Here is a 27,950-nt window from a genome sequence, read left to right as displayed (position 1 = left end):
AGCTCATATTATTTTACATAAATAAATTTATGATCAAAAATGCAGCATTTACTCTTTTTCAACTATCATGTTATACTCCCCTTAGTTACAGCCTATATACTTAACTTCTAATTGAACATTTAACTCGACAATTAAAATGCGAATATTGAACAGAGGATATACCAAATAATTGTTCTTAATTCTTTCTTTTATTTATAAATGAATAAAAAAAGTTAACAAACACTAATTAAATCACATTTTGACAAATTAATCAATATTAGCATATTTTTAGCTGAAGATATGGGTTCCAAGGGAAAGAAAACATTAATCTTCCATTTTAAACAAAACAACTGAGCACTTATTCCTCATATATTTGTGTTCCTTCATTTTTGACATTTTTTCCGAGCAAATGTTTCGATGACATTCCTTTTTTAAATGTCATTCCCTTATATAAATGTTTTGAATGATTGGGAGTTTTTTTCTTTTCCTGATGAAGTTTTTCTTCCTTTTTCTTTTTTAAATTTAATTTCAATTTTCTAGATTTACGCGTAGACGTAAAATTATTTATTAAATTTTCCTTCCTACCATTATCTGAGTCTCCATTTAAATTTTCTCGTATTTTCTTATCCTTTAAATTCCCGAGAGCATTTACTAATTCTAGTATATTCTTCCAATGTTTTTTTATGAGTTCCAAATAACGAAAGCCTTCCTCAGATTCAATATACATTTCCTTTAAGTTCAACTCATCTCCCTTCATTTTATTATAGTTGTCTAATGAACCTTCATTTATATGACTCACAACTTTCGACTCTGGATTTGATCTGTGATTATTATCTGATTGGACTTTTGTGGATGAATCTTTATGACTACTTCCAAACTTGCCATGGTCTGGCTTGCTCATGAGATACTCCTGATTTTTCAAAGGGTTTGGAAGGTTGCCTTTTGATTCAAAAAACAATAAAGACATAAATATATAACAATGTTAAAAAATGGCCATCAAAAAGTTTGGATTCGAGGGTATTCTGAAAAGTTTTTATATATTTTTTCCCCTCAAACGTATTTATTCATTTTTTCCCCTCAAACGTATTTATTCACATAACCTCTTTTTAATTTTCCACACTTCTCAATTCGATGTTAATGTGTTTTGTTTTTTGACCTACTAAGGACTGTTTTCGAAGGTTGAGTCATCAAAATTAAGTCATATTTCGATTTTTTTTCTCAACCAGCGACGATAAACAAGGCCTTTAATGGTCGATTTATTTTATAAAATATAAAAATTATCGTCTTAACAATAGTGATGCATTTATAATACAAATATTAAAATATAAAAGACAAAAACATAAAATAAAAAAACGTGATAGTGCAGAGGAAAAAAAAAGACTAAAACCTTTGTCACACAAAAAAATACTTTACTAAAAATCGCTTGAGGTAAGGCCTACTTTCCTGGCGAAAGCAAAAATATATTTTGTTCAAAGAATATTAGATCTGTAATTGAAACTATTCTTAAAAATGTCAATCTTTGGTTTTGGTAGGTAGATGGTGTTTTGAGTGGAGAATCTCGTTTTGTGGAACAGATAGCTTTTATTTAGTATCTAGGTTGGGGGAGATAGGCTAACCTTTTTGCTTAAAATTCGGTTTAGTGTAATCATATCTTTAATTGCACGTCTATGAGACAAAGTCTTTTGATTTTGCATTCGTATTTCTCATTATCTCGCAATGAAGGAAAAAACGACATAAACCTGGCTTGCACCTTTTCTAAGGAATCTATAAAGATGTTTCTTGAAGGATTCCAAATCTCAGATCCGTACATTAAAATTGGGACTACATAAACTTTATATAGTTTGACCATAAACAAAGGGTCACGAGTTTTTAAAATTATTTTAATAACTCCAGATTACAATTGGCTTTTTTTATAATGTATTGAATATGCCTCTTCAATTTCAAATCACGAGAGATGTAGATTCCTAAGTCCAAGTAATAATCCAGCACATTAGGACTTGGGTGGATGAACTCTTCTTTGGGGAAAGGAAGCAGGACACATTTATTAATATTTATAGGGATTCTCCAAGTTACACTCCAGTTAATAAATTTAGTACTGACCTCGTCAACAGAGTTTAAATCAGAACATGTATTAAAGCATAAGCAATCAGTTACAAAACAAAACAAATCTGAGCGCTCTAACTTACTTAGAAGTCAATAAATGACACTATAGAATGTGATCGACGAATTTCAATTCGCAAACTCCAAGCAGTTATGAGTCTCCAGCACAAACTGTCTACAGCGTTAGCAAGTCCTAAACGTTGGAAAGGAAGAAGAGCTCTGTCGAAAAGGTCAAACTGGGCCCGGAAGAGTTAAAGATAAAAACCCAGGCAAATCCCCCCTCCCAAATCCATGAGAGCCCATGCAAGAGAGCTCGGGATTTCACAGTAGACTTTCCAGAGAGCTATCAAAAAAGTGGGTGGAAAGAGGTCGCTTTTGACACATGCAATGAAAAAAACTAAGCCCCTCCGTTACAAGACTCTTTTAAATGAGTCTTATGAATCCTTTAGAACTCTTTTTTGAAGCTTTTGGCCCCCCTACAGCCCTGATGCCAATCCCCTTCGACGACACCTTTTAGGTCTATGTTGAGATAAAGCCTGCAGTGTGTGTTATTCGAACACTGAGGGTCTCAAAGCCAATTTCAGCCAGTATTGCGACGCCATGACAGATGACTACATCCACAGCAAGTGCCAGGCCGTCTGCCGCCATCTGGAAGCCATCATTGCCCCTAAATGCGTCAACATTAATGATTAAGAGTATTAAGTTGAATAAATTAATTCTTGTTGAAGTTTAAAATTCCAATTGTTCATATTTTAATGGACTACTCCGTATAGATATATATGTTCATGTCTTCTTTTTAATCTATAAAAACTGGATATTTTATGCATTTAAAAAAAAAGTGTACTGAAAAGATGGATTTGTATTATGGTTCTGAAACATCCTTCAGATAAAATTCAACTTTTTTTGTTCTAGAAAATCTAATGTTGTCAAGATTAATTAGAGTTATTTTGAGTCAATGTCAAATGTGGATCATGTACTAAAACGTTTGGTTTAACCCCAGTAGATTAACTACGTCAAAAAAGGATGTTCACAAATCTTTTTCTTTAAAATCTTCATTTTTCAAAGATTAAGAGCAAAAAATTGGAACAAAATAAATATAAAGTCACTCGAGCCTAATTTTCACAATGAAAATGACCCAAGTAAGTGATGGTGCATTGTCTTGGTGAAACAAGCCCTTATTCTATCTATGCAGGAGCGTCTCCAGGATTATATTTTGAAAGGGGGGTTATATTTTTTTGTAATACAAAAATTGAAAAAAAATATGAAAAATCCATAACTACTCAAAAAAATGACATTTTTGGAAATAAAATTCACAGTTCTTCACAGAAAATTACATTTTTTGAACTAAAAATATATTTCAAATATATATATTTTTTTAAAATTCAATTTTAAATATAAAATTATTTGGACAAAAGTTTTAATATTAAGTTTTTCAATAAAAAGTAAAAAAAAATAATTTGGGAGTGTGGAGGGGGGCTACAACCCCTCCAAAATATCCGCTACGGACGCCCCTAAATGTTGAATGGGATTAAGGTAAAAAATTTCATTCTTCTCATAGATGCTAATCATTGAAAAGTTTTGAAGGGTTACATCTAATTTTTCCGGGGTTTTTTTTTTTTGTTAGTTTTGCTTACAGAAAGTGCTTAGATTTTACAACTCAGTGGTAGTTTTCAGTGCAGAGAAAAATGTAAGTTTCCAATCCCATTTCAATAAGATTGTATTTACATATGGGTATAAACAAGTATTACCTTAGTGCATGTTTCTAAAAAGTGTATTAATTGAAACTATTTACAGGGTGGTCCAGATAAATTGGGAAAATATTTAAAGGGGTATAATGAACACACAACATGGGATAGAAACATTTTTTTTTTTTTTGAAAGCTACATTCAATTTTTTATAATTGGTGGAATGGAATGTAAATTAAAAGTGCAAAACCAGTACAATCACCAAGCTGGATCTGCACGAGGTCGCCCAGGCCTGCCAATGTTTCCGACACAGTGTGGTCGAGGTTATCAAGAGAGGCGGATCTCATTATGAATAATTGAATATCAATAAATGTAGCTTTTCAATAATAAAAATTTATGGGTTTAACCAATCTATGTAGTTAGTTCGTTATAAGCCTTTAAAGATTTTCCTAATTTATTTGGACCACCCTCTACGTTATACGAGTGATGTAATTTAGTCAAAACATAACTCAAAGGACATTACCAACTTCTTTCCTTTTCTTAAAATATTTGTTTAACGTATTCATGATCCAATCAATATAGAGTCCTACGTTGGTATACACTCCCGGTTTTCCTGTACCACAGCTTGCTAGTCCCCAAGAAACTACTCCTCCAATGAATACTTTATGTTCATCGTTTAAACAGTATAATGGACCTCCAGAGTCTCCAGTACACGAGTCTTTATTTAACTCCTTCCCAGCACAAATATTAGTGTCCAAAATATTACTACCCAAATCTTCTGCATAGGCTTTTCTGCATTGGTCAAGCGGAACAACTTCTACGATTAACTCTTTTAGATACTGACTGGGCTCTTTAGATTTGTTTTCCAGAATTCCCCATCCAGCAACAACGCATCGATCTAATGGATACATTATATTTATACGTGGTAATAATTCATTTTGAACTTGTAATGAAACAATTGTTTACCGCCTGATTGGATTGAAAAATCCGACATTTTAACAGCTTGAACATAACGATTAAATTTGAAAGGCCAATCCAGGAGAAGAATAGCAATATCGCCTGCCGATCTAAGGAGCATATCAAAAATAAATAAATATTTATTGACATTTTATAACACATCACTAGGGCATGGCATATGGGTGAGTGCGCGGAGAGAGCGTAAGCGAGACATACGGAACTACTGAGTTAAGGTTTTTTTTATCAGTTACCTATTATGTTATGGTTTGGAGGATAGAATATCACGTGTTTCTGGTCTAGAAATAAAACCATTTATATTTCAAACAACACTACAGGAAAGTTAATTTAAAAATAGTTCTTTTTTTGTAGGCATTACACTTATAATATTAATTACCTATATTGCACAAAGGTTGGCGGGAAACTATAGATTCATTATTAGAGGGAGATGTTATCACAACAATGATTTGTCAAAGAATGAATAAAAAAATTGAGAGCATACGCAACAACCGTTTCACGTTGACTTATCTCAGAGCAGTTACTAATCCATATTCTTGCGGAGCTTTATATATATATTGATAAAGCAAGGCGTAAAGTCATTTACGAGTTTATCGAAGAACTGCGTAGATATAATAAATGACAATTGGTGCACATTATATTAAAAAATAACATAAAATTCTTGTACAACTCTTTTCTTTTTAAAAATGACGCACGAACTCGATGTAACATTGTTATCTATACAGTTTTAAAGTTTGTTACATATCTAGAATTCTAAATTATACTAAATTTTCAGTGCTCAAGTTTTTTGTTGATCTCAACCTGAATACATTTTCTTTCACCAAAATCAAATAAAAGGTAGCTGATATTAACCATTGTCTTAATTCTCTTCGCTCTCTTACAAAAAAAAAAAAAAACATATCTAGTAATACCATACATCTCGCTCCCACTTGATCCTCGCACTCTCTAAAAATCCCATCCCTATATAATTAGAAATTTTAGTACTACAATCAGTCCATCTGACCTAGCAAATATCTTCAAGTCAATATACACAAATCTATATTTACTTTTCAAGGAGCAACCGGGATTCGAACTCACACACATTGATTCAAAGAGAATATTTTCGCTTGACCGCGTTGTTCATAACAGAATGGGTATCTCTTCAACTATTTTGTAAATATACAGACACGAGCAGATAATTTTGGACCACGTTTATGGCCGTCAAGGTCAACAGCAGTGTTAGATACAAGTGGTTTTTATTTGGAGAGGTTTGTTAGATTGTACTTATAACTTTCCTTGAAAAAACAAAATAAAATTCCAATTCGTGAAGGCGGAGCACCAAAAAATCTGCCCTTGACATTATCAGACTCCAGATGTACCTAAAAAGAATTTTTACACCATCATAAATAGGTCCAAAAACACGGGTAATTCCAGCAGGTTGCAGTACAGTCCCAAGAGTAACAGAAATAAGACCCTCTTGGTTTCTGGCTGGGCTCAAGAGGTCCATCAGAGCTGACCCGGAAAAATCCATGTCTATTCTTGCAAAAAAAAAAAAAAAAAAAACGCTCCTTGCAGCACAGTACCATCTCTAGGGCCATCAATGAGGGCTTAGGGCACAAAAGCTACGTCTAAAGGGTGAGACGCCCTTTAACAGATTCAATGAAGCTCACCATAGAGGCTAGGTGCAAGAAGATCCTTTCTTTCTTGAAGAACACTGGATGACATTTGCGATTCTTCTCAGATGTTATTATATTCACTGTTGACAAGAAGAGAAACATTTAGAATGAAAGATGGATTTTGTAAAGAACCTTCTGAAGTCCCCATGGTTTTCAAGACGAAGAACCCAGCCGCCGTGATATTCCTCGGCGTCATTAGCAGTGAGGGTCACCCTACTTCTTCAAACCCATGCAGAAGATAAACAAAGAGGTATACTTGAACGTGCTCAAGGACATGGCCAAGCACTGGATAGAGAAAGGGACTAGAGGCAGAAGGTATAACTTCCAGCAGGACCCCCCTCGCTGATAAGGGCAAGATTGTGCAGGAATAGATGAATGACGATGTGCCTAATTTTTAGGACTTCGGGACCTGGCCCTCAAACTCTCCTGATCTTAATCCTTGTGGCTTTTATCTCTTGGGAAAGTTTGAAGGGAGGCCTGTGCAACTCCTTCTGCTTCAAGGACAGTCTCCACACTGGACCTGAATGTTTTAACGAACTTTGAGACCTCTGCAGCGTCTATGGAGCTGTCCATATACCTGAGTAATGACATATAGAATTAAAAAAATGCTCCTTTTTTATTAAATAAAATATTCTCCAGAACCATTCATTATGGATCTTGGTGGCCTTAAACTGGTCTAAATTTATCTGCAAGATCCTGTATAGTGTAATGGTAGTAAAATATATTTTGAAGGGTCATCTAATTTTAGGTTTATGAAAGGGTCATGTTCAATGTATAGACGTAAATTTTTTTTCATTTTTACTCTCACTTTCCCCCCATGTTCTCATTTGGTACACATTTATTTAATCCCATCTCCTTATAAAGTAGGTTCGCTTATGTTCCACATTTCAAAATCCGCCCTACCCTTCTAAGTACATTGTACTTAGCCCCAAGGAAGATCTGAAAAAAAAAATTATAAAAAGAGGAATAAGCAAGATCCAAAATTCCCCTTAAATATATATTTTTTTTTTAAACGGGACCAACTATAGTATCACATGCCCCCATTTAAAGGTCTTGCCTCTCAGCTCTGTCTATTTTCCATGATACAGAATATGAATAGATTAAAAAGCTTCCCATAAATGAGTGAGTCGCTTACGTCATGGAATCCGATTCCTGCGATTTTATCCAAGCCTCATGGATGAATATTTTAGAAACAGGTCTTTTTTGTTCCAAATTCGACTCTTGAGACAGGTCATGCTCACCAACAATCACCTAAAGATGTCCACAAATAAATATGCGTAAAATGTTATAAAATTATTTTGGAAGGAATAAAAGAATCAAGAGAGATTACTTGTATTTGTTTTGCAGAATAATTGTAGGATTTTTTGAAGTATAAGCAATGTCCAGCTGTCAAAACCACTCTTGTTGTAAGGATGGTACCCCCACAGGTATGCTACGTAAAATGTTGAGAAAATAATAACGTAAATACACTTTTTTTTTTTACCGATTTTTCTACTTTAAATACATTTCAATTGATAATTACATAGCACACTTAACACGATGTTAGCTCGTTAAAACAATAAATACCTTATGTATTTTGTTGTCAGCTGTCGATTCCCTTGTCTAACTTCATACTTAATGAATATTTCATAATTTATTATTTTTGGATAAATAAACGAAGTAATAAGTTATTTTATGGTTATGCTCCGTTTCCAAAAGGACAGGAATACAATTTTCTATTGATTCTCGTCATATAATATATATATATACCGGGGCGTGCAGAATTATTTACCAATTTTTGTTCAGAGCATATCGCGGACAATAATGACATTTCGAGTGACTTGAGAAACAATTTATTAAAACATTTTTAGAATAATCAAATAGTTTGTGATCAATTTTAATCAATGTTGCCACCATTTGACTCAATCACACTGGTCAGGCGACGTCTGAAGCTGCCACAGACTTGCTGGATGTAATCGGCGTCCATGGAGGCCCAAGCCTTGTTGACAGCAGTCTTTAAGGCATTTATGTTCTTGTGTCGTTTTTTGCAGGCCTGGGTCTCCACGTGCGCCTAAATAGAGAAGTCTAGTGGGTTCAGATCTGGGCTCTGAGGGGGCCAGTAGTCCTTGGCCAAAAGTTCAATTTGTCCTTGAGCCACTCCTGAGCTTTCTTGGAAGCGTGGGCGGGTGCTCCATCTTGTTAAAAACCCCAAGGAGAGTTGCCGACTATGGATTTGATCCACGGAAGGACCTTGGACGCCAGAATCTTCACATAATCCTCCACTGTTAATCTGAGCCAGTGGGGAACCATACCGGCTTCATGGCCTTCCCGTTGGATCTCCAAACATCTCCAAAGCTCACAACACGGTTATTTTGCCTGTTGAAAACAGGATCGACCGTAAAAGTTTTCTCATCTGAAAAAATGATGATGCGTCCAGATGAGCTCTTGATATCATTCAAGATTTTCTTGGCACGCTCAAGTCTGACTTCTCGCTGACGTTCAGTTAGCAGAGGGCGTTCAGTACGCCTCAGGGACTTTCCTCCAGCCCTTTTCAATGCCCTTGAAACAGTTGATCTCGACGTTCCCATCTTTCTGGCCATGTCGGCAATGGACCTGTTGGGAGTCCTCTTGAAGACTGCCATAACTTGCCTTGTTGAGACTGCCAGCCCCAGAGGAATGCTTGAGATCACCCCCAGCCTCCAAGCGCTTGGAAACTTTGTAAATTGTCTTCAACGAGGCCCCAACCTGTTCCTTAATGTTGTTATGAGGCACTCCCGCTCGGAGGAGGGCTGCAATTTCGATTCTCTTTGTTTCCTGATTGGACATGGTCTCACGTGTGGAAGTTGTTACGCTCTCACAGGAAGGATTTTTGTTTATTTTAACAGTAAAAATACGAAACAATCAGATTGGTTGCCACAAAACCTCTTAAAAAGTATATTTACATCATCGGTAAATAATTTTGCACGGCCCGGTATTATATATATATATATAAACTATAAGGGTTTGTCTTATCTCGTGGTACACATTTTATTATTTTCAAACCGGAATGGCATAGGTGCAAAATCACGGAGGAGGTCACCAAGAAAAAAAAACAGAAGCTAGCAAAGGCTGAGTCTGCCTCCCATTTTTGTGGAGAGGAAGGAGCGGTTCAATGCAGATGCTTACCTCGAGCTTCTGGATAAGAAAGTGCTACTTTGGGCCGGAGAAATGTTAGGGCAAAACTTTGTTTTCCTTCAAAACGGAGCTCCGTTAAGACCCAGGCCTTGAGAGACAACTTTCTGGACTTTTGGGAAAGTCCATATGTGGTTGCCCTTCTCTCAAGACGCGACCCTCTTGGACCTCTCTATGTAGGTCTGTCTAGAGGAAAGGGTGTGTGAAATAGTGGTTTCTAGTCTTTAGAGGCTTCCATCAGGAAGGAGTCGACCAAGCTCGAGTCTAACTACATATTCGAGGTGTGCAAGGGATTTATGTCTCGTATTGAGGCAATTATAAGAGCTGAGGGATCACATATTGAATTGAATAAAAATTGTACCGAGCACTATTTTCATGGGATTTTGTTAAATAAATATCGTAACAAAACATCTTGTTTAAATTTTACTCTTGAAAAATTGAAAAAGAAAATGTGTAGGACTAGATAAGATCAACTCTGTATTCGTCCTTTTATTATTTATATGAAGAAGTTTTGGCAATCATATAATAATAAAAATGTATGGATGCCCTTTTAATAAAATATTACTTAGCAATATTATAATAGAGTATCGAATAAAATATCATGTTGGATTTTAATATTTCGATATATATGTAATTCCTTTTAAAAATTGTGAATAAATAATAGGACAGTTATAGTCTGGGAAGACTTAAGAGATTAATAGTATTTGGTATGATTGACTTATTTGTCAAACTACTAAATGATTTATGGCCTTTTTTATGTTTCCTTTGAAAAGAAAGGTTGCGTAATACAATAGAGGTAACGACGTTTTAAAAGTTAAGGTCTAAAGTCTCACTCGTACAATATTACATAATCCTAGTAGTATTCAACATAATGTCATTAATCAATTTTAATGAACCCCAAAAAATATATTATTTAAATATACTCGTTCGTATGTATGTGTTCAAATCTAACACAAATCTTTATAGAATCACTCACACGTCTACTCATGTCAAAAATAAAATAAAAACTTTTATGTATCAATTCGCATTTCTGCCTTATTCTTGTACCTGGAAGTTACCCCTGTTCGTGGAGTCAACCCAAATAGATACGATGCTGGGATAAGAATTGGGTAAGACTGTATTACCTCCAATAATACGAACTTGATCCTTGAGAGATTTGTAGCTGACGGTTAGTTTCTCCCCATTAGGTATGGAGTGACTTCCCACTTGGTTGTGTCTTTTTGTATCTCTAATTTTACCTATAGGCAAAAAACAAACGATTTAGAACTGCTTGTAAATTAACAGAGGGTTATATGCATTTACCTTGGGACATGTGGGTAATAAGAAGAGTCAGCGCTAAAAAAACGCAAATACACGAACTAAATTGATTTTTCATTCAAGAAACGTTCTTAGGATTTCCACAGCTGTCCTCCCTTTTGTCAGATTTTGTACTGTATATACAATATACATATATCTTAATTTCCTTGTTTATACGTTTTAAAAATATTTAAAGAGTGAATTTGTAAATAATAATAATCATTTAATTTAATCATCTATTACGGCAACAAGAGCTACTAGGTTCATCATACATCGATAAGTCAAATCACTCATATGTCATTTTCTACCATTATTGTATGAATTATATCAAATTTAATAACTAAGCTTTTATATAACTTGAGGTGTTTTATAATAATTTAACTTTCAGAATAGCATTTCTTCATTGGTTTTAAGATTATAATATGAAGTTTAGAAGGTTGTACAGTGTTCATGTACTAAGAGCCTTACATGTTTCCCTTAAAGTTTGCATCTCTTAAGATGATTCAATTATATTTGAGTACCTATTAAATACCAACAGAGTAGTCGATAGTTTATTCCAATGATGAATAATGAATCATTGAAATGCATAAAATAAAGTTTGAAAAGTGATATGTTCAAAGAAAAACAGTGTGTTCTACATTGATATATTTTATGATCAATGTTCAATTATAATTACCAAAGGAAGTTTTGAAGATGGTATTTGATGCTTACACACTAGAATAAAAATATTATAGAAGACAATGCAGTCCATGATGTTCTTTATCAATGCTCTATTATAATTTTATCTTCAGAAAAAAATGTTTAAATTTTTAGTGATATTTTCTTAAGAAATCACATTTGCTTATTTTTGAACAAGTGCCGAGTACATTCACAGAAACAGAAGTTATTACTTAAAGAAGTATTACATCAATACACTTATATCCAAGTTATCTTAGCGAATAGAGAAGAAAATAAATAAACACCCAGTTTTTTCCTGGCTATTATTAGTAGCAACTAAATTTTACTTTAAAATAAATATTCATTTTATTTGTCATGAATGAAAATTGAGTTATATAAGAATATATTATATTTGTCTAAACTGTTTATTGGCGCATAATAAATGCTAACAAAAGAGAACTTCCTAAGAGAAAGGTCGAGGTAGAGGCTACGGAGGCAGGGTTGCATCCATCTTCCTTACAAGTACAAACCAGAGTGTTGTATTCTTCTAAAACTGTCTTGTAGCATTCGTTTTTATACTCTTCATAGCCACAAGAACGGATAACGGAGACTTCACCACGTACGTTTTGATAGGTTTTTCGACAGAGAGTATATTTCTCTTCTGGACACTCACTCAGAAATTTGTCTGATTTTAAAGATCCATCATCATTTACAAAAGGATCCCCACACTCTTTTTCATCATATGTTGAACATTGATGACATTGGATTGAAGACCCAGAGTCAATGAAGGAAATTGCCAAAACAGCAAGGGAGAAAAAAATAAAATTCCTGTTCATGGCTCGTGATTTAGAAGATGAATGTCTTAGTGTAAAATTAGAAACTTTTAAACTCAATGTGAATTGATTCTTTATTGAATTTCTTGTTTTTTCAATGTGTATGGCAGGCGAGGAGGAGGAGGAATATACTCAATAAAAAGAAAGAAGGAAAATATTAGCTAAGGGTCAGGGAAGGATAGCCAAGGAAGCTAGAGGCAAAGGCGTTCCATGCTGTTGAAATAGAAATATGAGCAATGTACAGAAAATTAAAATATTTACATAATCTATCATACATATGCTCTGATTATTTAGAAGCTTGAAATCGTTTGACAATTAATTATATAATATAACAAGTGTTAATGGTTCAATCAATACTCTTTTCTTTCAAATATCTTAATTTTTTATATGTATTAGTTGAACGACAAACTAAGTTAGGATTATTTTTGGAGTCACTCATTTTCAATTTAAGATGATAAAAAACGAAGTTAAATGAATAACTCACACGGGAACAATTAGAGCAGGAAGTTTTGCTCTAATAAATTCAAGCCAAAAAATTAATTTATTTTTGTGTACAGACTGATTTTAGTTTTTTTTTCTGTCGTCTGAATTCTGAAATATCCGGTATTATAGTAATTTGGGACTATTATCTTTCAGAGTACTTTATACCCCTAAGTAAAGCATCAAATTATAAGTAGGATTAATAAAACTGATATAAAAGTGTTTTTATTGATTCTGTATTCTGTTTTGAACTTGATAAATTTCCTTTTTTTTATGGTGAAAAATGATGAAAGACGACACCTTTAGATTCTTATAACTTATTATGATTCATAGTGATAAGAAATATCAAAGTTTATACTATATAAAAATATTAAACTTTTAAATTACAAACATATCTATTTAATAAACACATATCTCCAAGGATTTTTGTTTGGTTTTGTATTTTTTAAGTCATCCCATTTTTTAGGGATGTGTACTAGCAAACATTGCCATAACATTGTTTACGATTTCCATGTCAATTCCATGACGTCATGCCCCGTAATAAATAATAATAACTATTGTTGGATCGGTCTAAAAGGACTGTAGTCCTATCAATCCGGGCATAATAAAATTTGTCAGTCCTAGGACCGGTCCTTATCGGTCTTTTGTAGAAAATACAACAGCTGAAATTACGTAGTTACTACTAACTACGTCATTTGAGTCGCTGAAGTTTCATCATAATTCAGAATCTTTTGCAAAGGGACAAGATACCTGTAGAATGTGTATTATTATACGTTCTAGTTACACATTCATTATTTTCTTAGTTCTTATATTCTTTAATCCTAGCTATGAGTGAAGAAAGTATACAGATAGCTGGGACTGTTGGACTGAAAGGCCGATGTATCAGTCTTTAGGACCGTTGAATGGTAAAAAAAGATTGGACCGATAAGGGGATTATTCCTAGGACTGATCCAACACAAATAATAAAAAATAACTTATTAGTAATAAAAAAAATCATCATAAAAAAATAAATATATCAAGCTCAGAACAATATACAGAATCAATAAAAACACTTACATAAGTTTTATTAACGTTATTTTTAATCTGGTGATTTATTTAAGGGTATAAATAACTCTGAACGATAATAGTTCCTAATTACTATCATTCCTAATATTTCAGAATTCAGATGATTGAGAGAAAAACTGAGATTAGTTTTGCATTCTGCGCTCAGAAATAAATTCATTTTTTGGCTTGAATTCATTTGTACAAAATTTGTGTTCCCCAGTGTAATGTATCAGTTATCAAAATTGAATTACATGAACTTGAATTGATACAAAATTATACAAAAAATGAAGAATAAGTCGAAAGAAACATTTCCTTACATTTCACATGTGGTATGCACATATATATTATAATATATACATTCAAAGTAAATAAGCACATGTGAAAATCATGTCCAACAACAAATATACCGAGAAGCTTCTTTTTCTTTTTTAATCTTAAATAAAAACAAGTTGTCTGATGGAGCAATTTCTTGTACATAAACTTGAATTATATAAAGTGAGTAGGAACTTAGTATCACATTTCCATGAGTGTAATTGGTTATAAGCAGAGTATAATATTAATAATACAATATAAGACGACGATGCCTATGAAAATTTACCCTACATTTAGTAGTCAGCTGTGGATCTTTCTGCTTATTTTACCTTATCAGGGTTCTCGAATGAACTTGAATTGATTGAATTCGAGTTAGCTCTTGTTAAGCCGTTAACAATTCTCAATAATTATTAAATAATAATTGGATCAACTCATTTTGAGACTTTTTACTGTTTCCTTTCTATGGAAAGGTTGTAATTTATAATAAGAGTAATGACGTGCTATAACAAGGTTAATAATAATACTAGTTAGACTAAAGGACTCTAGGCAAAGAGTGGACACTCAAGGCAAGGATAGTAGGATTCAGTAGTTTCCAATTCTTATTAGCTAGAAATTAGAATCTGCTACATGTTCTTCCAGACATGCAGCCAGTTTGAATAGGCCGTCTCCCCCCTAGTGAAAAGAGAAGAATAAGGACGACTACATCACAACAATAACACGATATTATAGGTCGGTGTTAGGAACTTGGTCTTCCTTGTCTTTTGATTTTATTGTTTATTTTTCCCGTAAGCGCTCTTTCCCTAGAGTTCTGTAGGTTAGACCATCATGTAATCGGGCTTGCTTCAATTTTCAATTTGATGTATCGTACCGACTGATGCGCAAGACAGACCGATTTTGACGTAATAGAGAATAACAACGGTATATTAACAGCATAAAATAGTAATACTAGAAAATTATATGATTAATAGTAATAGACGTCACTATTAACCTTGGGTTCTAGGTAACTTTGCCACTGGTAATTTTCCCTCGAGAAGCTTTTTCTGCATGGTATATGCGCTGACTTTTTGTGCTCTTATATTATCGCTTTGAACTTTATTGTTGTACTACCTTGAGGCAAAAAAATAAAATAATAATGGTGGAAAGTTGATATGAGTTTACCAACAGAAACTTCTTTTCAAAAATGATTTTTTTATCGCAACAGGTAGTGCAATTGGAGCTTGTACTCCTCCAGATAGTATTAGAACTCATCGACTAGTTCTTCTTTTAATTATTATTTATTAATTATTTCATCAATATTGTCATTTTCTCCTATTAGCTATATAACTAATATGATCGAAATACAACAATAAAGTTCGAACCGATAATGAAATGGATAAAGGCATTAAAGAAGGTAGGGACAATTAAACTTATCCATCAAATACTAAGAAAAATCTTGTCATGAATCCCTTCAAATTTATAATAAAAGTGGCTTCTTTATACCATCATAAATTTTATTTAATATATTGTAGATGGTACACATTATATTATTTTCAATCCGTAATGATATTGGTGCAAAATTACGGAGGAGGATAACAATACATCTCATCTCTGAACATAGCAAGCTGAGACGGTTGAAAAGAGCAACGAAGTTTGCAAATTTTCCCAAGGCGAACAAAAATTAAGAATTATTTTTTTCTCTTTTCTGATTAAACATATATCCCCGTTGATGCCACTGTGAATAAGCAGAACAGCTGCTAGATCATAACAGAGCTTTCAGACAATGTCTCAGCTTCAGTGAGACCTTCAGTACAAAAATCCAGCCGGAACCATGGTCTTGGACGTTGTGGAGTCTGCCCTCCCATTTTTGTGGAAAGGAAGGAGCGGCTCAACGTAGATGCTTACATCGAACCCCTGGATAAGAAAGTGTTATCCTGGACCAGACTAAAGTTCGGGGACGACTTTGTTTTAACACAAGACAGAGTTCTGTGTCGTTGCGTTGCTAAGACCCAGGCCTTCCTTAGAGACAACTTTCCGGAATTTTGGGACCTCATTAGGTTGGCTTCCTTCTCTCAAGATGCAGCCCTCTTGGGCTACTCTAGCCGGGTGTATCTGGAGGAGAGGGGTGGGTGCTACTCCTAACAGGAATGTCCAGTTTGTAGAGGCTTCCATTAAGAAGGAGTGGACCAAGTTCGAGTCTGACTACATAACCAAGGTCTGCAAGGGATTTAGGCCTCGTATTAAAGCAATTATTATACCTAAAGGCTAACATATTGAATAAATGGTGTACCAAGCACTATTTAAGATGATTTTGTTAAATAAATGACCTTACAAAACCACTTGTTTAAATTTTACTCTTGAAAATAATAAAATGCGTACCAATAGATAAAATTAACCCTGAATTAGTTATATTTGTATGCAATTTCTTAAAAAAACATTTGGAAAAACCACATCCTCGGAAAATTAATTTTCAATTCCAAAAGTAATCAATCTTTATTTGCTGCTGCTCAAGAAATGGAGGTGTAAGACTTAATCATAGTTAAAGAAACAAATCACACATAATTGCTGGGAAGGTGTTCTCTTTATTCATGATCAACTTTGTTACAGAAAATGGGGATCATGTTCGGGAAACTAATAAGCGGAAAAACGTTGATAAGAAAGACTGTTCTACTGATTAAAGAAATATATCAAAATTCAATGGTTAAGGTACATTATAAATATTTTTGTATATTAAATATAAGTCAGATGTTATTAAATAAAATATTTTCTATATATGCTGTTTTCCCAGTTTTTTTCAGTCATTTCTATTTGTTTATTTGTTACTAATAATTATCGACAAAATTATTGATAATTTCCAAATACATTAATTTGGGGGAAATTCTATGATTTATTTATTACACGAAGCTCTGTTTAATATGACGACTAATGTATTTGTTTCTTTTTTTTTATGTTCCATCCTTTCTTAGTGTATCCCTTTTTTGAATTTCTTAACTTTTCTGGAGAAAAGAAACAAAAAAAAAAAAATCCTTTGGCAGCAGTTAGGCAATTCTTCCCAAATATTGAATTATTATTCTATCACTGTTGATAATTGTTCGTAGTTTTAGAACAATTCTAATATAACCAAACACTGATTTGTGTCTGTCCTTGACAAATTGAGTCTCCTCGTACCTCTCCAGGGCTGTCTTGATGAGCATGGTGTTGTCGTCAAGGCTCTTCAGGTTTCTCAAGAGCGCTGGTCGAGATTTGCCCTTCAGGTACTCCTTGATTATAGCCTCTCACCTGACTTCCATTATGTTTAACAGAACTGTTATATTATTCAAAACTCTTTTTTTTATCTAGTGTCGACGCAACCAGAGTTCAAAAACAATATATCGCAACCTTACATATAATTGTATTATATATAAAGTTAATTTAGCAGGATTGTATAACTTATTAGGGAATACGTAATGTACTCTGAAAAACTAAGATATAGTAATTGGAACTCAATGTCTACAAACTATGGATATTTATATTATATATTTACTTAGTTAGGATTACAAATTATTTTTATTTTCAACAGAATACATTATTAGATATATTGTATATATGAGTATATTAAACTTTGTTAATTTATCATCCAAGTTTATTTTTGTTGTTGAATTTTTTATTACAAAAATAGAGATATTATCAATGCCTCAAAAAGTACGAGCCACAATAATAAATAGGTATTTATATTGTGTTATGGATTTATATATATAAATACAAATAAGTAAATTCTACATGCTCAGATAAATATAAGAGTCTCTCTATAACTATTTGGCGGAATTGAATTTTACATAATGACGTAGGCCTCATTATTTTTCATGTTCTTCGTTTCAAACTTTGCTCGAAGAGAATTTACATTTTCTTTTGTGGAAGAATGTTCTCTCTTCTTTCTTTCGTCAGATAGATCTGAGAAAACGACCGTTTTCCACTTCTTGTTTAGGTCTACGTCCTCCGATGCTTCAAGATTGGTGGACTCAGAGGCTTGGAATTTGAGTTTACCAGCTAGAGGATCTTCACCTATATTCCATTTATTACTAAATTTCTTAGGTAATAAGTCTCCAAGGTTTCCTTCCATTTTAGCTTTGGCAGCAAGCTTGATTTTGTCCATGTCGCTTAGGTCTGTTCTGTTGGCAATAATAGCAATGAGAGCAGTTGGTCTCCATGTGGCAGAAAGAGTAATTTTCCCCTTTGCGGCAAGAGCAAGTATTTTCTCTTTAGCTGCCTTGGCTGCAGTTTCCAATGCTATTTGTGAAACAGATCGAATTGCCTCTCTTCTCGCAGCAATGGAGCCAGCTTCCTTAGCAGCTTCTGCAGCAATTTTCCCAAATAGTTTTCTCAGAGCATTGACATTGTCACGCGAGATTTCTTTAGCAGCTTCTTCACCAGCCTTGGCTCCAGCTGCCTTACCAGCCTTGCGCCCAGAATTTGCTCCAGCAGTTTTACCAACCTTTTTACCCAATTTGCCTCCAGCTATACGTGCCATTTCAGCACCAATTTCACGACCGATCTTAGCTCCTTCTTCTCCAGCAATTTCTCGACCCATGCGTTCACCTTCCTCAGCACCGATTCTTTCAGCTTCATCTGCACCGGCCAATTCGCCAGCCTCTGCTCCAGCAGACTCTCCAGCAAGTGCACCCTCTTGTTCACCAATGGAAGCTCCTTCTTCTTTCAATTCCTTGGATTCCTTGGCCCTAAATTTTCTTGCGGCAGCTGCTCCTGCTTTAATACCTTCATCGTAAGCAAATTTAGATCCCTCTTCTTCTCCAGCCCTTCCTCCTTCCTTTCTTCCAATCTGTAATCACAAAATTGTAATAATATATTTTATGTTTATCGACAGAAATTGGGAGATATTTATGAATATTCCATCATATTTACAATAATACCAATTAAAACTAGGTGACGTGCATACAATCATTCTATCTCATTGTAAAAAAAGTGTAGAATGCAACTAATAGAAATATTCAAAATGCTGAGCTCATACATAGGTTTACAAGAATGCTAAATGTTAAATTTTTCATTGTATACCTCATATGTACATAAAAGTACATTTAGTTAGGTATATGAATACACATACGTATAGTATATGTATTAATCATTACTTATTACCAGTAGTAATAATAGGTAAAATAACACATACCTACCTACTATTCATACTGTCTAACGAGAAACGCATCAAATACGAATAGTTTTACATAACTTTTTTTTTTAAAGGTTAACAATGCATATGTGAAAATAACTAATTGGAGTAATGCATTAGTAATTTTAGATAGTTACTCTATTTAGATAATTGTCAATAAGCCTTGTTATTTACAGTCTCTTTAAGCCTTTCAAATATCTACATATACATTTTCCTGTCAAAATCAATAAGTATATGTAACTCTCATCAGCATACTGAAAGATATTTGTTAAATGTGTTGGAGTTGTAGGTACGTAATTATATAATTTTACTGTTACAAAGTAGACTTTGAGCTTGTTAGGGGAGCTGGCAAAAACTCAAAAAAAATGTAGTTTGAAGGAGAAAAGTCAGTTTGCAAGTATTATATCAATGAAGCCCACTCACCTCTCGACCAACATCTCCGCCAACCTTTGCACCCACTTGGTAAAATAATTTCTTTAGAGCCGCAACTCGCTCCTTTGTTATTCCTATTTCAAATGCCTTGAGTGCCTCAGCAGCACCTGCATCCCCACCAGCTACTTTTCCAGCAGCCCTTCCTGATTCTTCTCCAACCTCTTGTCCAGCCTCGAAACCCACTTTCAACCCAAATTTCCTTCCAGCCAACGCACCAGCCTTTCCTCCAATTTTAGCACCCTCCTCTCCAGCAATATCCAAACCAGCTTTTTCACCGGCTTCTTTGCCAACTCTTTCTCCAGCTTTACCACCTGCATCTTCTCCTGCTTCACCACCAAAGTCTTTGCCGTTTTCAGATCCTAATTTGGCACCTGCTTCTTCAGCTATTTTCCTCCCCATTTTTTGGAATTCTCTAGCTTTAATTGCATATTTCTCAGAAGCAGCTATAGCACTTGCAATGGCGAATCCCTTGACTTGAGTAAAATCGATTTGAGAAATAATGCTACCAGAATTTCCCAGCTCAAAACCAGCAGAATGGCCAGCTTTTTTTGCCAATTTCAGCAAATTTGGCTCTCAAGTTGGCCACCATCTCCTGTGACATTGGACTTTTTAACTCAGTGGATATTTTCTTAATCTCATCTAATCCTGCTTTTTCTCCTGCTTCTCCACCAATCTTTTTCCCAAGTTCAGCAGATTTAGCTAAAACCAGTTCACGAGCCTTTTCAATTGCTGCTTTTTTTTGCAGCTTTAATAGCTGCCTGAGCTCCGATGGTTCCTCCAAATTCTCCACCAAAGACTTCAATTCCTTTCTCTTTGCCTACCTTTTCACACGCTATAACAATTTCGTTAAATAATTCTTCCTTTATAACAATATTTTCCTTGGCTGCTGCAATTCCAGCGATCTCACCAGCTTCTTTGGCACCAACCACAATCATATTCATTAGTTGACTTGCTTCACTTTCTTCTTTAGAAGCCTTAGCTATAGTGGCTGCGTCTTGAGCTCCTTTAATTGCTGAAGCTAAAGCCTCTTTTAATATTTTTGGGATATCAATTTTTGATCCAGCATCAGTTCCAGCCGCTTCACCCGCTGATTTACCGGTTTGAGTTCCTAATTCCTGGAGTGTCACCTTCAGTTTTTCAATTTGTTTGCTTTTCATATCCAGTACATTATATTTCAAAACTTCTGCCTTCCCAGCAATCGAAGCAGCTTCACCACCTGCTAATTTTCCAGCTTCTGCTCCAGCAATTGCCCCTAGCTCTTTTCCAAGCCGTGATGCCACTTCTTTAGCAGCAATCTCTCCAGCTTCTCTTCCAATCTTTCCACCAACCTCTCCAAAAATTTGTGTTCCTGCTTTTGTAGCTGCTTCAATAGATTGTTTCATTACAGCTTCGATAGCAACTTTCTCTCCAGCAATTGATCCTGATACGGCACCCGCGTCTTCTCCAGATTTTTTTCCCTGACTCTTCAGCTATTTCAGAGCCCATGGCTTCAAATGCCTTGACTTCTAATGCTTGCTCTTCAGCTGCTTTTGAAGCAGCAGCGACAGCCTCAGCAAGAATAACTTCCAGATTGATGTTCTTTCCCGCTTTTTCTCCAGCAATGGTACCAGATTTAGTGGCAGCAGCCTTCACGGTTTCTGCTAACTTAATTTTTAGTGCATTTATTTGAGACTCGTCCAAAGATGTACTTCCATGTTCTATTACTGATGCTTTTGCAATTTTAATTGCTTCATCAATTCCAACATTTTTACCAGCAATTTGACCAACTTCTGCACCAAGCTCTTTTCCAAGTTTTGCAGCAATTTCTTGTCCAATCTTTTTGCCCACAGATTGACCTATGGTGATCCCTGTTTCCCCAATGATTGCTTTAGCTACCTCAATTGCTGAAGCAACAGCAACTGATACAATGCTTTCAACAGCCACCTTTTCACCCGCAATTTCCCCTGCAGCTTTACCAGCAATTTTACCAGCCTCCTCTCCAATAGCGGTTGCTTCCTCATTAGCCAAATCAATGAGAGCTTTGACTCTCATTGCAGCATCTTCAGCGGCCTTTGCTGCAGCTTCTTTCGCTTCTTTAACTGGGATTTCAGGATCGATGTTCTTACCAGCTTCGGTTCCAGCCTTTGTGCCAGCATCAGCTCCAATCTTTGTACCAAGTTCTGCAAATTTTGATTTAAGTGTAATGGCTTTCTCTTCTGTCAGTTCAGCTAGGTTCATTTTTGCAAGCTCTTCTGCAGCAGCAATTGAGGCTGCTTGAGCTCCAGAAATTCTACCTACTTCGCGACCAACATTAGCACCGATATAAGTTGCTGAGCGCTCACCAACATGTTTGCCAATAGTTATAGCAGCCTCAATAGCTGCCTTGGCTCCTAGTTCTCCAGCAATCTCTGTACCAACACTAGAATATTAAAAAAATCAATAAGAATTAAGAGCATGCATATCTAATTAGTATGTACCCATGTATCAGGGGCGTTCGAAGGGGGTGGGCTAGAGGGGGATATCGCCCCTCCTCCCCCCACTTAAGGAATTTTGCCGTTTAATGTAATTTTTTTTGTCATTTGGGCATATTATGTACCAGAGCAAAAATATAATATTCGAAACGTAATCTTTTAATTTTGATTACAAAAAATATAATTTTTCATCAATAGCTGTAGATTTTTGAAAATTTTTATAGAAAAAAATTAATATTTGAAATCTAATTTCTGAATTTTTTTTTGCTAAATTAAATTTTTTGTGCATTTTTGAATTTCAATAAAATTTAATTATCTAATAGTAGCTATGGATTTTTGAAAAAAAAAAAATGATTTTTAAAATTTTTTTTCCAAAAAAAATATTTTTTTCTAAATAACTATGGTTTTTTAAATTTTTTCCAAAAAAAAAAAATTCCAAAAACCAAGCCTTTTCAAAAATATATATATATAATTTTACAGATGCCTTGAGTATACTGTATATATATTTTAACATAGGTTACATAGACATATGTATGTATGTCAGTAAAAGATCATTAAACTTGATTTAAGAGAGGCTTAAGAATTTAAAATTATGTAGCAAATCTCTTATATTTGTATTTTAATGGAAATTATTTTTTACTATGTTTATATACTTAGTTATATATTGAACATTCTACGTACATATGATATTTTTCTGTATTTATGACAGTTAAAAAAAATAAAAAGGACCGAAAAGTTGGCAAAACTTTCTTAAAATCATTAAAAATTAAATGTGTACATTTATAAATTGAAAGCTATTATGTGTTATACATTTGTATATGTTTGAATGCAAATGTAAATAGACAAATAATGAAACAAATTATATCGAAAAATTGCATTTGCAATGTGTATAGTATATATGGATAAATTTCAAGAAAAATTAGAATCAAAAGATGGGTTTTGCTCTAGTTTAATCAGAAAGAATTGAGAAACAAAAAGTAGAAAGCATATTTAAAAATACATTTTAACTTTAAAAAAACTTTAAGTAAGTGTAATATTATACGTATTTGTATTCAATGTACATATTTATATACGACGTACCTAACAGCAACTTCATGAACAGCCTTAGCCACGATCTCTGCCACAGCTTTTTGAGCAGCCAGAGAAGATGCCTTTGTTCCTGCTTCCTCACCAGCATCTGCTCCACTCGCTTCAGCCACACCAACAGTTAATGCCTCAATAACCTCAGCAGAGGCAGCTTTGACCTTATCTTCTTCTTTTTCGATTTTTAATGGAGTGATCTTTTCTCGAACTAATTCTTCCTGAACTTGAGCCGAGGTCATTTCTGTTTGAGAATTCTCGACAGCTTTTAGAACGCCTTGTTGTACAGCATCTAACTTAGCATCATACTGGATGGGTATGACTCTTTCTTGACTAATTGATTTACGTCTTGGAACACGAATCATGAGAATACCGTCCCTAGAAATCCCTGAAGTTAATTTTTCTGGGTCTACATCTTCTGGCAAATCAAATTGTCTTTCGAAAGAGTCGGTGATTAATCCATCTGAGGTCTTTCGAACTGCTTTGACAAGCACAAACTTTTGAGGAGTGTCAACATATACACGAACTTCCTCAGGAGTGAACTTCTGAATATTGACAACCAGTTCAAAATGTTCATCCTTCATTTTGGCCATGGCAGCAGCATTGGCCAATGCATTCCTCTGTACTTTACCAATATCTTTCAATGGAACAAAAAAGTCTTGATCTGCAAGCTCTTCTGTTACATTTTGTGGTGTAGATTGAGAGACTTGACCTGAGCCTTGTTTAGGAACTTGAAGTTTTTGCATTGTGGCCTTTTGCATCTGCTCCATTTGCAATTGTACTTGTTGATGCATCTTAGCCATCATTTCATTAGGATCAGGAATATTCATTGATGAAGGGAACGAGAAGGGCATGAATCTAGGTTTGGGTATTTTTGGACTTTTGGGTCCAGTAATTGCAGCTTTGCCTGATCCTTGAATGGAAATAGGAATAATCATTTCCTTTATGTCATCTGTTGTATTTTCTTCCTTGGTCATTTCGATTATATTTCCACCCTGTGCTTTGAGTTTCTCATTGGTGTTTGCAATGGTAGTACTCGTCACACCAGATGCAGCACCTGACTTTAGCATGTTTTGGAGCTCCATTAAGCTTGGCCTTTTCCCTCCAACACCAGAGAGTGACATTTCTGTGGAAGTGCTTGTTTCGTATAACACTTCTTCTTCTTCAATTGTTTCTTCAACAGTTGACCCATCAGGTAAAGTACGAGTCACGGTGGATACTTTGGACTGTTTGTCCTCAGTTTCTGATGACTTTGACTTGCCTTTTCCACCTTTTCCAAGTAAGATTTCAGCTTCAGAGACTGTCGTTTTCTTTTCTCCTTGTTTTGAAACTTCCTGATCTGGATCCTCTCCTGGGTCAACTTTTTGTGGGACAAGCTGAGGGGCAGTTATGACCAATTTTCCTCCAAAATGTAACTCTGACGTTATGTTATCAACATCAATCCCTTTCGGAAGATTAAACTTTTGATTAAAGGAACTTTTAGCAACTACAAAGTTCCCTCTCTTTATTTCCCGTTCACCAATAACAAAGAGAACATCCTCCTCAACTTTGATATCAAGGTCCTCTGGATCAAAATCCCCAATATCAATACGGATAGTAAATTTTCCATTTTGTAATGAAAGTGCAGATGCTTTGGTCGAAGTTGATGAGCTAGCAGTACCGATACTCTTTCCAGATTTAAGATCAAAAAACGAATCTAAAAGCGACCGACGAGGTGTTTCTACAGACAAAAATGGAAATCAATCATTCTTTTTTTATTCATTGCCAAAAATTTGAAAAAAAGAAACATGACTATTCATACCTTATATTATACATTAAAGGATTGCTATTTCACATTGATAAAATTACTTGGCTCATTGTAAAAATTTAAGAATTAATTAAATTGTTGCTACATATTTTAGATGTCACCTTAATAAACGTTTTTGACACTAAGGTTTGTTAGTTGAAAACAAAGATTCAGAAAATAAATTATCAAATCAAATACTTCATTAATACATAATCCTTGCTTTGATATTTTACGCTTTGAAAAAGTAGCAACGTTTCAACTTTCCAGATATATTAAAGATATTATTGATCAATCATTGTATTATTTGAAATTATAAAAGGGCTTTAACAGATCTATCTTATTATGTACCAGACTTACATACAAATCCTTACCTGATATTTGTCTATTGAATGTTTTGTTATAGGATTGCATGGGTACATCAAAGTCGTTCCACCAGTCCTTGAAAAAAGGATCGTCGAAAAATGAGTCTTTGACTGTTGTAGACACAAGCATATTGTTCATTTCTCCACTCATTTTAAACTATTATAAATATTATTTTGACAACACAAGGGATATACAATGACAGAATTCGTATTATTGTGTATGAAGATCCAACTACAACTTTAATTGAGTATAATTAACACACCCTTAGAACTCGAGTTATATAGTGATAATGAAAAAAATAAAAACTAACTTACACACCCAAATTCATTTATTTTCCAAGTTAATCAGGGTAAGCGTGTTATAGGTGTGTAGTACTTTTTGGCAGCTTTCTAGAAAGAAAAAGCCGAAGTTTATTACAAATATTTTTAAGGTCTCGAAATGATTTGGAATTTCTTCTTGTAGGTCAAAGATTTTAGTTAGTTGTTTCGAGAAGTTCATCGATTAATTATGATATTCATTATCTGATAAAGGCAATAAAATTATCGAAATGATTCATTTTATTTTCCAACTTTCTCAATATGATAGTTCATTAAAACAAGGAGTGAGGGGGCCTCATTAATTTTAAAATAAGATATCCTGAAAATGATAGTATCACAAAAATATTAAGGAAAATAGCCAATAATTGGATGTCAAAAGGGGGTCAACAAATTGAAGGACTTAAATCTTACTCGTTATAAACAATCTATTGCCTTGTTTTACTTAATATATGATCCTAAACTGTATTATAAATACATTATTACATCCTTATACAATCTTATTTCCAGTGGTAGACAAAAATTAACTATTATAACTTAAAAGAATAAAATATTTTTCGATAATAATCCAACTGTTATCTTCCCTAATCGATCCAAACAAAAATTAATTGTACAAATCTAGCCATTTTTGGGGATTCTCAGAACATATTAAATTAATTTAATTCAAGTATCACTGTTTATTATAGACATCACAGGGGCGTCCACAGAGGGGGGCTAGAGGGGCTGGAGAGCCCCTCGCCAAATTAAGGAATTTTTGCTTTTCACGAGAAAATTTAAAATTTGAAATTTAATTTATTTTCCAAAAAATTTCATTTTTCAAATTTTTTGCACAAAAATGTAATTCTCTATGAATAGCTATGAATTTTGGAAATTTGTCGATTTATGTAGTAATAATTTCAACTTTAATCCCCAAAATGATCTTTCCTTCAAGTATGATGCAATTAATGACGTCAGTGAAAATGATTTACTTAATATGTCGTAATTTGTACAAACAGATTGTACAAGCTGCAACCCAAAAATGAGATGAAAAATTATATATGTAAGATTAAAGTAATTGATGTAATGGCTAGTGAGTTATTGCAATTTTTTGTTTTGTTCTAAAAGTATAATGCAAAGATTGAAATTCCATAAGGAATTAAATTTATCTTTTCCATTAAAAATTTTATCTTTCCTATTAAAAATGCAAAAACATATACATTTAACGTTATACGAGGAACATGCAATAGGCGAGAGTTCAGAAGTGTGCGCAGGGCGTGGGCTAGAGGGAATGTAGCTCGCTCCTCCCCCCAAAATTAAGGATAATTTGCTTTTTACTAGAAAATTTAATATTTTAAATTTACTTTCAAAAAAATTAATTTCTAAGGAACAGATGTAGATTTTTGAAAAATTTTTTCAAAAAATTTAATTTTTAAGAATAGCCTCGGATTTATGAAAAAATATTAAATTAAACTTTGACATTCCTTTCAAAAAAATTCATATTTTAAATTTATTTTTGAAATTGTTATCCAAAAAACTAAATATTTAAAATTTAATCTCTGAATTTATTTACCAAAAATTTAATTTTTTGAAATTTTTTACGAGCCAATGTAATATTTGAATTTAATTTTTAAAATTTTTTTCCAAATAATTAAATTTTTTTTGTGATATTTTTCCAAAAAATTGTTTTTTCAGAATAACTTTGGATTTTTGAAAAAGTTTTAAACTAAATTTTCAAATTGTTATCCTAAATATTTAACTTATTATTAAAAGCTGTGGATTTTTGAATTTTTTTTTCCAAAAATTTTATTTTTTTAAATTTTTTCAAAAAACTAAACCCCCCCTCCCAAAAAAAACAACTCAATAATATATATATATATAATCCTGCGGACGACCCTGGAGTACGAGGGTTTAAGCTATTTATTTTCTTGAAAGTTTCTACGAACTTTTGAAGTTGGAATAACCACGTATTAGTGTTGAATTAAATACGACTTTTTGAAGGGCTGAGTACCCCAAATTCTGAGCTGTGACTCATCTTCTGAATTTATATTACATTTTTTCATTAGTTTTTACTATATACAAACTTGTATAAATATACTAATAATTATAGCTAAATGCAGCTAAACGTTTAATTATTCAGTGGGATATTAATGTTCATCATAAATTGGGTACATACCCAAAACAACATGAGCCTTTAAATATTTAAAATTCCCATAATTCTAATTACTAATTTGTAATATCACTTTAAT

At 33.7% G+C, this 27,950-nt stretch overlaps 4 protein-coding genes across 4 annotated transcripts; all 4 read right to left on the bottom strand.

The window, feature by feature from the left end:
- Positions 1-169: 169 nt before the first annotated feature.
- Positions 170-10,999, bottom strand: LOC121127949 (acrosin). Its single transcript, XM_040723534.2, has 7 exons — positions 10,844-10,999; positions 10,589-10,779; positions 7,722-7,823; positions 7,527-7,642; positions 4,731-4,831; positions 4,288-4,662; positions 170-918 (listed from the first exon to the last, which is right to left on the bottom strand). The coding sequence occupies exons 1-7, from the start codon at positions 10,914-10,916 to the stop codon at positions 338-340; spliced, it is 1,539 nt and encodes a 512-aa protein (XP_040579468.1). The 5' UTR covers positions 10,917-10,999; the 3' UTR covers positions 170-337.
- Positions 11,000-11,919: 920 nt separating this feature from the next.
- LOC121127950 (UPAR/Ly6 domain-containing protein crok) lies at positions 11,920-12,330 on the bottom strand. The gene has a single exon (XM_040723535.2). The coding sequence runs from the start codon at positions 12,328-12,330 to the stop codon at positions 11,920-11,922; it is 411 nt and encodes a 136-aa protein (XP_040579469.1).
- A 5,310-nt stretch (positions 12,331-17,640) lies between these two features.
- LOC139907003 (uncharacterized) lies at positions 17,641-20,892 on the bottom strand. Its single transcript, XM_071892926.1, has 2 exons — positions 19,724-20,892; positions 17,641-18,955 (listed from the first exon to the last, which is right to left on the bottom strand). Exons 1-2 carry the CDS (start codon positions 20,129-20,131, stop codon positions 17,951-17,953), a joined length of 1,413 nt encoding a protein of 470 aa, XP_071749027.1. The 5' UTR covers positions 20,132-20,892; the 3' UTR covers positions 17,641-17,950.
- Positions 20,545-27,185, bottom strand: LOC121128435 (uncharacterized). The gene is made up of 3 exons (XM_040724011.2): positions 25,420-27,185; positions 23,263-24,982; positions 20,545-22,130 (listed from the first exon to the last, which is right to left on the bottom strand). Exons 1-3 carry the CDS (start codon positions 25,559-25,561, stop codon positions 21,098-21,100), a joined length of 2,895 nt encoding a protein of 964 aa, XP_040579945.2. The 5' UTR covers positions 25,562-27,185; the 3' UTR covers positions 20,545-21,097.
- Between the last annotated feature and the right edge of the window lie 765 nt (positions 27,186-27,950).

Source organism: Lepeophtheirus salmonis, chromosome 13 (assembly GCF_016086655.4).
Source record: "Lepeophtheirus salmonis chromosome 13, UVic_Lsal_1.4, whole genome shotgun sequence".
Lineage (NCBI taxonomy): Eukaryota > Metazoa > Arthropoda > Copepoda > Siphonostomatoida > Caligidae > Lepeophtheirus > Lepeophtheirus salmonis.
This window is presented reverse-complemented; position numbering and strand designations above follow the sequence as displayed.

What these genes read in the sequence shown, in the direction of transcription:
- LOC121127949 (XM_040723534.2), bottom strand. Translation starts at nt 10,916, where the DNA reads ATGAAAAATCAATTTAGTTCGTGTATTTGCGTTTTTTTAGCGCTGACT. An exon ending in TATTACCCACATGTCCCAAG is followed by an intron (nt 10,780 to 10,843) that starts GTAAATGCATAT and finishes TTTTGCCTATAG; the next exon opens with GTAAAATTAGAGATACAAAA. An exon ending in TTTTTCAATCCAATCAGGCG is followed by an intron (nt 4,663 to 4,730) that starts GTAAACAATTGT and finishes TGTATCCATTAG; the next exon opens with ATCGATGCGTTGTTGCTGGA.
- LOC121127950 (XM_040723535.2), bottom strand. Translation starts at nt 12,330, where the DNA reads ATGAACAGGAATTTTATTTTTTTCTCCCTTGCTGTTTTGGCAATTTCC.
- LOC139907003 (XM_071892926.1), bottom strand. Translation starts at nt 20,131, where the DNA reads ATGGGGAGGAAAATAGCTGAAGAAGCAGGTGCCAAATTAGGATCTGAA. An exon ending in GCGGAGATGTTGGTCGAGAG is followed by an intron (nt 18,956 to 19,723) that starts GTGAGTGGGCTT and finishes TTGTGATTACAG; the next exon opens with ATTGGAAGAAAGGAAGGAGG.
- LOC121128435 (XM_040724011.2), bottom strand. Translation starts at nt 25,561, where the DNA reads ATGAGTGGAGAAATGAACAATATGCTTGTGTCTACAACAGTCAAAGAC. An exon ending in ATTCAATAGACAAATATCAG is followed by an intron (nt 24,983 to 25,419) that starts GTAAGGATTTGT and finishes TTTTGTCTGTAG; the next exon opens with AAACACCTCGTCGGTCGCTT. An exon ending in GTTCATGAAGTTGCTGTTAG is followed by an intron (nt 22,131 to 23,262) that starts GTACGTCGTATA and finishes TTAATATTCTAG; the next exon opens with TGTTGGTACAGAGATTGCTG.